The sequence below is a fragment of the Gymnoscopelus microlampas genome, assembly GCF_963454915.1.
Source record: "Gymnoscopelus microlampas genome assembly, chromosome: 11".
Taxonomy (NCBI): Eukaryota; Metazoa; Chordata; class Actinopteri; order Myctophiformes; family Myctophidae; genus Gymnoscopelus; species Gymnoscopelus microlampas.
Window position 1 is genome coordinate 46,312,858 of NC_139948.1, and position 10,324 is coordinate 46,323,181.

At 39.8% G+C, this 10,324-nt stretch overlaps 2 protein-coding genes across 2 annotated transcripts in view; one reads left to right on the top strand and one right to left on the bottom strand.

The window, feature by feature from the left end:
- The window catches only part of LOC311056349 (cytoplasmic phosphatidylinositol transfer protein 1-like), a gene marked incomplete at its 5' end in the record, with an annotated part of 125,382 nt that overhangs the window by 75,649 nt on the left and 39,409 nt on the right, over window positions 1-10,324 (bottom strand). The gene's annotated exons all lie outside the window — the stretch shown is intronic.
- LOC311056355 (H-2 class II histocompatibility antigen, A-Q alpha chain-like) lies at window positions 5,238-9,543 on the top strand. The gene is made up of 4 exons (XM_084072922.1): window positions 5,238-5,366; window positions 6,305-6,547; window positions 6,701-6,982; window positions 8,793-9,543. The coding sequence occupies exons 1-4, from the start codon at window positions 5,312-5,314 to the stop codon at window positions 8,912-8,914; spliced, it is 702 nt and encodes a 233-aa protein (XP_083929048.1). The 5' UTR covers window positions 5,238-5,311; the 3' UTR covers window positions 8,915-9,543.

A 10,324-nucleotide genomic window follows, 5' to 3' on the forward strand; every position in this document is an offset into this window, starting at 1 on the left:
TTGTTGCAGTTTCCATGTCCAGTAAAAATGAACAACTCAAATCACACTGCTATGGACTCATTTCTTCATTGAAGTGTGTAAACAATATCACTTCAAACACTAGCCATGTTTTGTATGGAGAATATAGGTTAGATATGGTGTTCCAACTGTATGTTACAGGTCAAACTGAAGAGGTCATTTGTCCATCAGACGACATTGAGGCTTATTCAGGAGTTTAGGCCAGGGGTACGCTGAGTGGTGGACATTGCTCTTGTCTTTATGTATGTATTTTTGTTGTCGTTTTTTGTGTCATGTCTAATGTGTGTACTGTTTATGGGTCGCAAGACAAATTTCAGTGTGAACTGACAATAAAGTATTATCGTATCGTTATCGTTAATACCTGAGTCTAAGCCAAAGTTGTTAACTCATTTTTCAACTAGTATGTGTGGCTGAATGGTGTTAAAGGCTGATGAGAAGTCAACAAAAAGCAGCCCAGCATGTGTTTTGCTAACTTCCAGGTGTGAAAATAGAAGGTTCAAATATAGCTGCAAGCAGCGATAATATGGGGCCAGTGAATAGAGAGAGAGAGAGACATGGAAACGGAATAGATTGAAGAGAGAGAGAGTGACATGGAAACAATAGATTGATGAGAGAGAGAGATGGAAACATAATGGTTTGATTGGACATCTCAACCTACTGCCATTAACAGGATTCGAACTCTCAACCTTCAGACTAATAGGCTGCAACACTACCTATAGTGCTATAGCTTTGTCCAGGCTGATATTGTCTGTTGAAGATCATAAACTCTTGCCTTCTTTCATGAACCAAGCCCCTGTTTCACTAACACTAAGATCACTCGTTCACAAACCATTTACCAATGAAGAAATTGTACATCTCCTCAGAACCAAAACTAGTGAAAGTAGCCGATCTACAAGCTCACAAACCATGAAAAGTTGTGAGATTGTAGATCAGCTATTTTCAGATAAAGTATGTCATACGTTGAAAAAACGTACTCTCAAATAAGCATTTCAGGTTATCTTTACCATTTGCACATGTATTCATTGATACAGTCATGTTGTTTGCAATTCAACTTAAATTAAGTCTGCATCAAGTGAGGCTTGAACTGGCGACCTTGAGATTGTGAGGCATTCATTTAAGGGAGACGCCATTGGCCCAACAGACAAGTAACTGTGAAAAAGGAGATCACACAGATGATACAGTTTCACGGAAATAGCTGAAAAATCCTGGGTTTAAGTGTTTTTCAAACTGCTCAAAATTGCGGACAATCTAAGGGCGGAGCTTAATGGTCAAATCGATACGTGTGTTCCTCATGAGTCAAGGCACATGTGTAAGCAAGTTTCACGACTTTCGGCCAAACGAGGCATGACTTATGCCTGTTTAAAGTCTGCCTTTTCAAAAAATTGCTATAGCGCCCCCTTTTGGCCAATTGGAGTGAGATTGGTTTCAGTGATATTTGGAATGACCCTGTACATTTCTGCAAAGTTTCAAAGAAATGTGAGTCTGCATGTATGTTTTAGGCACAGATGAATAATTTTCATAAAACTGTAATAGTTAAAATCTATCTCCTCCTGGGATTTTTGAGCAATCTGCACGAAACGTTTAACACTTGAACTTTGGACCACTGCCTACAAAAATTTCCAACGGATTTTCCATAAGTGAAAAAATGCAGAAGTTAGGAGCCAATGACTGTTTTTCATATAATTCAAAATGGTTGGAGATCTAAAGGTCAGAGGTCAAAAGTCAAACCACGAAAGTTGTCGGGCATGAAGAGGCGCATGTGTGTATCGAAGTTTCATGGCTGTAGGTCAAACAGGGCATGAGTTGTACCTGTTCAAAGTTGGCATTTTCAATTGAGTGCTATAGCGCCACCTTTTGACGAAAGATTGTGAGAATAATTTTTTGATCGTTTTTCATGACCATCTACCATATGGCCGAGTTTCGTAAAAAGCGTATGCACGGTTAAGCCAGAACTGGCAAAAACGAGTATTTTTCAAACTGCTCAAAATTGCGGAAAATCTAAGGGCGGAGCTTAATGGTCAAATCGATACGTGTGTTCCTCATGAGTCAAGGCACATGTGTAAGCAAGTTTCACGACTTTCGGCCAAACGAGGCATGACTTATGCCTGTTTAAAGTCTGCCTTTTCAAAAAATTGCTATAGCGCCCCCTTTTGGCCAATTGGAGTAAGATTGGTTTCAGTGATATTTGGAATGACCCTGTACATTTCTGCAAAGTTTCAAAGAAATGTGAGTCTGCATGTATGTTTTAGGCACAGATGAATAATTTTCATAAAACTGTAATAGTTAAAATCTATCTCCTCCTGGGATTTTTGAGCAATCTGCACGAAACGTTTAGCACTTGAACCTTGGACCACTGCCTACATAAATTTCCAACGGATTTTCCATAAGTGAAAAAATGCAGAAGTTAGGAGCCAATGACTGTTTTTCATATAATTCAAAATGGTGGGAGATCTAAAGGTCAGAGGTCAAAAGTCAGAGGGTGAAAGTTGTTCAGCATGAGGAGACGCATGTGTATCCAAGTTTCATGGCTGTAGGTCAAACAGGGCATGAGTTGTACCTGGTCAAAGTTGGCATTTTCAATTGAGTGCTATAGCGCCACCTTTGGACGAAAGATTGTGAGAATTATTTTTTGATCGTTTTTCATGACCATCTACCATATGAATTTCACCAACCCCTTCCTAAGCTCAGAATGTTGCCCTTTGAAATCATGCACCTCAAATCTGGTATAGAACTCATTAAATTCTTCTGCTAACTGCAGATCTGAATTATAGCCACTAAGCTGTATGTTAGTCCTACCCTCTTCTTTAAGTCCTACAATAGTTTTCATACTACTCCAGGCAGAACCCAGATAATTGTCTCCGCCAGGCCGAAAGGCATGACGAGAGAGTATCTTTTGCCTCCTGTTCGCCCGTCCGTGTGTCCGTCCGTCCGTCCGTTCCTCAAATCATAAACGCAGTGTGCGATTTCCGTGAAATTTTGCACGCACATTCCCACTAGGCCGAAATGCCACCCTTTTCACATTGGCCTGTTATAGCGCCACCAGCAGGTCTAATTTAGCAAAACAGATTTTTGCAACAAAATGCCTCAAATCATGAATGCAGTGTCCGATTGTCGTGCAAGGCCTAAGAAGAAATGGCACCCTTTTCACATTGGCCTATTATAGCGCCACCAGGAGGCCACAATAATCTACCTGACCTGGCGGAGACTTGTGCTCCGAGGAGCACTGTTTACATGACTCTTTAAACATATCCCAATCGGTGCAGTCCAGACAACCCTGTAGAGACAGACAGGCGTCATCATTACTCCAGTCCTTTCCCCGATTAGTCTGTACCTTTTCCCTTTTCAGCACTGTGCGGTAAACAGGGATGAGATGCACACAGTTGTGGTCAGACAATCCCAAGGGGTGGAGCGAGATGGACTTATAAGCGTTAATGTTGCCATAACACAAGGATTTCGGCGGATTCTGGTACTTTTCCCCCCGTTTTTTGTTACTTTATTTCGGTTTTAGGGTTAGGGGTAAGTTAGGGTTATAGAAATAATTTATTGGAAAAAAAAAAAAAAAAAGAAAGAAAAAAATAATAATATATATATATATATATATAATTTTCCCAGGGTCCGCAGAGAGGTGTCCCGCGGTCCGGTTATGGACCGCGGTCCGCCTGTTGAGTACCCCTGGCGTAGTGAGATGGACGGAGAGCAGCTCCAGATCAGCTGTACAGATCCTCTCTCTAACAATCACATTTTTACACCACCGCTCATTTATAGGCACACACCCCTGCCTGTCGACTTGTCCGTGATCACAGCGTCTCTATCCAGCCACATTGGCTCGCCGAACCCGTCAATCTTAAGTTCCCTGTCCGTGTCTCTATCCTCCAGAAAGGTTTCCGTTATCGCCAAGATACACTTATCTCTGAATTCATTACACAAATTGACCTGCAGTATCCCAGTTTTGTTACGCAGGGATCGGACATTAGAAAGGAGAATAGAGGGAAGAGGTATATGTGACAGGAGCTGGTTCTTTACCTTTAACCGTGCGCCCCCTCTCCTCCCCCGTTTCCTAGATCTTGGATTGTGCCGTGATGCGCTGGCAGAATCCCTCGACCGCGGTTCCATAGTCCGGAAATCATCCAAATTGGGTGGATTAAAGTTCACTGGAGGATCGTGGATTTTCTCCAGATGGAGAAGAAACTCTCTGCTGTACTGAATCCGTATAGGGAGATCTGAGGACGTCTTCGATACCCTGGGCCAGGTGGCATACTAGCCACAACAATAGCAGAGTGATGAGATCCATGTTTAGCAATCACTTCATAGATAAACGTTGCTGTTTTAATCAGCCTCGTAGTGAGGAGGCCAATTCCCACGACACCTAACTTAGCCAAACTTAACGTGATCTTGTGACAACATAAAACGTAAACCTGCACAACATCAATACGGAACAACACGGAACAAACACGGAGCCCCCACCACCTGCTGCTGGTCGCTGCAAGAGCTGCGCCTTTAGTCTCATATATCCTAATAATAAGTAAACTTTCCGAGAGCGAGTGAACTATTGCGTTCCAGATGTCCTTCTGATGGATTTTTCTTGGCTGTCACTTTCTTTCGTCCATAAAATCGCTCTGTAAGTGATCCAAACGATTGTGTACGATGTAACTTAATGTAAATCTATGAGGCAGCTCATTCAGTTTTCCCCCACGCTAAAACCGGATGTGACGTTTGTGGGCGTTCCTGTCTATCTCCGTGTGTACTGTATGTATAGAACACACTCATCACTAGTGAGGTCTAAAGTCAAGTCAAGCACGACTACGCTTCTTGGGTATACTGTATCTGTGTTTTCATACATTTAGTAATAATAATGTGTTAATTTACTGTGATGAGGGTTGTCTATTCATCATTATTAATGCCAACATTGCTAATTAATAATTACTAGATTAAAAAACTTTCTTTTTGATAGAGCAGCAAAAGGCTTAGATCCCTTCTTTTTGTCGCATTTCTAAGCCAATACATTTTATGACCGGTGGCCTCTCAGACAGACAGACAGACAGACAGACAGACATTTCTCGGGGAATCCCCTCGTGAACAAAATCAAGGAAACAAATGACATTTAACCTGAGCATTTTTTTTTATGTAACCTCTTGGTGGTGAAGTTGGAAAAAAAATATTAACAAGAATGAGGAAACACTACAGCTTAATTTGCATGAATCATTTCCTGTTCGCGCCACAAAGAGATCAAGTAACGTCTTCATTTTCTTGAGTTAATACAGTAGATACTGCAGCACTTCAACAAGACGATAGAATGTACTTACAAATATTTATTATTTTCTCTGGAGCAGTTTGCACCTATGAACAAAGTAAGTACAGTATTATTTTCTATCCTGATCTTATGTAGTTTTGCAAGTGATTACATAATTATCTTTATTTCAGGGAAGATGAATAATAAACAGAGGTGGATAGAGTAGCCAAAAGTCATCCAAATAATGGATATAGTAAACTTAAGAAAGCATTTAGTGAAGAAACTACTCATGCACTGAGTAACTTCTGAGCAACTCATTGTTTCAATAAAATAAAAAAGGAGCACAAGTGCTAGTTGCAATATAACCAAATGATTATCTAATTAATCTTAATTCATCTATTTAAATGATTATCATTATAGGCTATTTTACATTAATCACTAAACTGTTCATGTGGAGGCAGATAATTAGTGTGTGTACATACTAGTGTGTTTTCTATTAATAAAAATAATACAGTGAAATGCAGTTGCACTGCAGACTGCAATTTGTAATAATTTACACATTTCTAAATTATTAGGTGCTAGAGTCTATGAGTCAGATTCTATTTTCATAATTTCATAATTGATTTAACCATATAATAGCCATGCACAGACAAGACAAATAACATCATAATGGCTGTTTCCACATCAAATAAATGCATGTATTAATCAGAGCACACACATAAGAATGTAGCAATAGAAGAACACTAAATATTATTATTATCATGATTATTATTATAGGAGTGGGGGCGACTCGGGCTAGTAGAAACACCTTTCTCTGTGTCTCTCTCTCACACACACACACTCTCACACTCTCACACTCTAAGATTTAGTTGACATGGTTACAGTCTATGAACATTTTTGAGGTAAAAAAACATCCTGTTTAAATGTCTCTAGTGATTTGCAGAAACGTACAGTGTCATGTCCAGTGCTGCTGGCCCACAAGAGTAAACTAAAATGATTGTAAGCTACAATAGCTACAGTACTTTCGAAAATAATTTGTGAATTCTTCTTTTTCAGCAAGGCATGTACTTAAACATACCCGTGGGTGCTTTGATTCTGGTGACGCGATACTCTCTGTGACATTGGATGATGATGAAATCTACTACGCAGACTATAAGAAAGGAGAGGTAGAGTGGGACGCTAGGCTCCCATCAGATACACACAATCCCTATGCCTATGCTGATATGGTCTTAGTAAAGCATTACTGCGGAGGTTGGAGAGAACTCTTGGAACAAGACAAATCTGTGAAACAGGTCAACGGTACGTTTTTTTTAACCAACAGGTCACTGTCAGGGTCCATTGATAGAACACTTTAGATGTACGTACTGCATCATTTCATACATATTCTTACTATTTTAAGAATAATTAAATAGTTTAATAATCTGCCAAACAAATCATCTTGTTAACCATCAGATGCTCCTGAAACTGTGATCTACTCCAAAGATGAAGTGGTGATGGGGGTGGAGAACACTCTCATCTGCTTTGTCAACCACTTTTTCCCTCCTTCCATCAAAGTGAAGTGGACCAAGAACGATGAGGAAGTCACTGTAGAAGATCCTGTTCTCTCGTATTTGATCAATTCTGATCTGACCTACCGCCACATCTCCACCCTGACCTTCACCCCCCAGGAGGGAGACGTCTATGCCTGTACTGTGGAGCATGAAGCTCTGCAGGAACCTCAGACCAGGTTTTGGGGTGAGAAACTTACAAGTTCAAAGTTATATATAGTCCTTACCCGGTGAAATGCGCAGGCAAAATAATTACTAGTCTATCTTAAGTCAGTCCACCTTAAGGCCCGGAGCTGATTTCATTAGCTTGTTTACTATGTGACCATGGCGACATTGTTTGACACAACAACGCTAATAAACAGCTGAGATTTGGTGAAATCGAAAAACGGGCTTCGCAGTTGCCTTCAGATGGTAATGGTCAATGGCTGTGTGCAAATTCAGATCAACAGCCACTGAGGAGAACCGGGCACACAGTTTTGCTCTCACCACCGTCGACCGACCGTCGACCCACCACATAGGTTTGTCAAATTATAGGAGGATGGTATATATTCTTGACATTAATTTAGAGTAGGACATTTTCTTCCCAATTTAGTCGCCAATTAGCCCTCCCTACACATTTCTGTGTTGCCACTGCTAGTGCACCTTACTGGCTCACCTGCCAGTGAGGAGCACCCACCGGGAAGACATGACTCTGTCCTACTCCTCCCGTTGTGCAGTGACAAAGATCACCCTTCCCTCCCCAACATGGACAAATTATGTTCCTATGGACCCTCATCCAAGACGGATTCACTACAGTGGGTTCTAGCCTCTAGACTTCATGATGGTGGGCAGTTTACTTTACCCCTGCACCACCTGAGCATCTGACCAGTTCAAAGTTTTGATGGCCAGTCATAAGTTATATCGCAACAATAAAAAAAAATCACACCCTGTGTGAAGTGAGTGGTGCCTTGCTTAGCTTGGCTAACATGTTCAATCAGCCAAGCTAACATGTCCATTGTTAGCTTGGCTGATGGCACTGATGTCACATTGAAACATGTACGCAATGTTTCAAAGTGACACACCTATTTATAGGGCACTATTTTGTCATGCGTCTCGCTAGCCAATCAAAGCACACCCTTTCAACATATTGTCACGTGTCACGTGATGCTTGACCAATGTTAGCTTGGTGGACACACGGACATACAGACATACGGACACACAGACAAAGCCAGATATACAGTAGGAGTGGTTGCCTTCGGCACCACTCAAAAATACAATAAAAAGTGTGCTGTTAAAGGTAAGGTATGTGATTTTCTTTGGTTAAAATAAGTGTAAATATCTCTATATTCGGATCATTACTATAGTGTGTTTGTTCAACACAAGTCTCCATGTCTCTCCAGCTCTGTAAAGATAAAATGCCTTTTCAGGTAAGGATACCAATTTTATCCAATCAGGATAGATAACTCAGTCAGGATACAGATTAAACAAGTGAAATTGGTAAATGGGTACTCTCTCCTGATTGAATGAAATTGTGTCAATACCTGAAAATGAATTGTTGGTTTATCAAAGAGCTGGAGAGACAAGGAGACCCCTGTTACTGAACAAACACTCTATAGCAAGGATTACTATCAGAATATATTGCTTTAACCTTTTAACAAAAAAAGGTTTTGTTTTAACCAAAACATATCACTTACCCTACCTTTAAAGGGATAGTTCACCCAACAAAACATTCTATCGATTAGTCACCCCATGGAGACTTGAATTCATGGATATATATATATATCTTTTTTTGCATTCCTAAGCCAATAATTTGATGACCAACATACCGGTAGGCAACGGTTCCGGTAGGAGACTCAAAGGAGACTCTTTGTGTCTCCTACCGGAATCGCTGCCGGTCATCAAATTATTATTATATATATATTATTTATTGTAAAATATTTAGTTTGAACGCAGTAGTGTGTAAGGTAAAAAGAGTGATCAAACAGTTCCATGGTGTATCATTGATGTGTTGTTCACAGATCCTGACATCACTGAGAGCAGCTCTGCTCCAGCTGTCTTCTGTGGAGTTGGTCTGACTCTGGGTCTGCTGGGCATCACTACTGGAACATTCCTCCTTGTTAAAGCCAAACATTTGAACTAAAAATACTATTTCATTATGCTCATGGCATTGTCCTGTTTAGAATGATGAATAAGTAGCTACCGTCAGTTATATTTTTAATATACAGTAGTAAACAGATGCACTCACACAGCTTAGTGAATATTTCACTATTAATTGACATATTTTCTGCTTCCATTTCAGTCGTGCTACACTGAGTTTGTGCTTCAGTTCACACTAGTGGGGGGAGGGTGCAAAACAGTTAAAGTAGCCCTTATTTCATTGATGCTTTTATCATCTTTATGTTTTCTATTAAATATGTATTTTAATTTAACCCATCATTTAATTAATGTAACCTATGTTTGTGGCTCTATTTGCAAAGATTGTAAACATGGCCTATAAAAGTTGAAGAATATTTTTACATGATAAAATGTCAGAAAAAACAATAATGTATCAAAATATTTTATGACAGTTCAGATATTTTATGACAGTTTATTTAATTCCTTAATCAAATAAAAAATTCTGAATCTTTGCTGCAGGAAGTTGTCCAACAGTAACCGTACTTTATGCACTTTTCTGTAACTTTGAACTGGAATCTTGTATGCAGTGGTGTTTGATCTGGTTTAGTTTATATAACTTTTCATCTCCTGTAAAAAATAAAACAAATCATTGAAGTTAATGTTTGTTGTCTTGACCTTAGGTAAACTATACACAAACTATAGACCTGAACAAAATCTCGACCCAAGGAAACTGTAACAGAAAAACACCTAAGTAAAACTGAACGTGAACGTTCCCATGGCAACAAGGAAGAATGTTTGATGTTGTGGTGTGACTGAAAATGAGGAAAAACTACATGTAACCCTGGCATCAACAATGAACAAAAACATTCCTGTTGGCATAATTATAACGACCTCTAACTTCCTCCTTTTCAAAGCTTCACTTCAGTGTACGATCGAGAGAGGTTGATGCTACAGAGAATATTAACAAATACAGATTGATTGACAATATTTATACTTATATAACACATTGGGCTCTGAATTGTTGGTCAACACAAAATGTGGGTTCAGTTGAAACATTAAGAATCACACTGGTCAAGACTGAAAGAACAGTGACCAAAGTATCCCTGCAAATCAGTGTTTGTTCTGCTTACAGTGCTTGTGTGCATTGTTGTATACTATCCAACCCAGCAAGACAAGCAGGGTTTCTACAACAGCATGACTTTATCAACCTGCAATGAGAGCATGAACGCCCAAACTAAACGTCCAACTTGATGATCAGAGATGGAGGAAGACATTTCTTTGGCAAATGTAGTTGCTTTTCTTGGCAACCAAACTCTACCAGTGTTCTATTATGTGTCTGTTTTCTTCCTCATGCCTTCAGTAATCATTCCTTCTCAAAGAACACTGGGTGGGTCCAGTTTCCTTATCTTTTACAAGCAGTTATATAACACCAGTT

What these genes read in the sequence shown, in the direction of transcription:
- LOC311056355 (XM_084072922.1), top strand. Translation starts at nt 5,312, where the DNA reads ATGTACTTACAAATATTTATTATTTTCTCTGGAGCAGTTTGCACCTAT. An exon ending in AGTTTGCACCTATGAACAAA is followed by an intron (nt 5,367 to 6,304) that starts GTAAGTACAGTA and finishes CTTCTTTTTCAG; the next exon opens with CAAGGCATGTACTTAAACAT. An exon ending in ATCTGTGAAACAGGTCAACG is followed by an intron (nt 6,548 to 6,700) that starts GTACGTTTTTTT and finishes GTTAACCATCAG; the next exon opens with ATGCTCCTGAAACTGTGATC.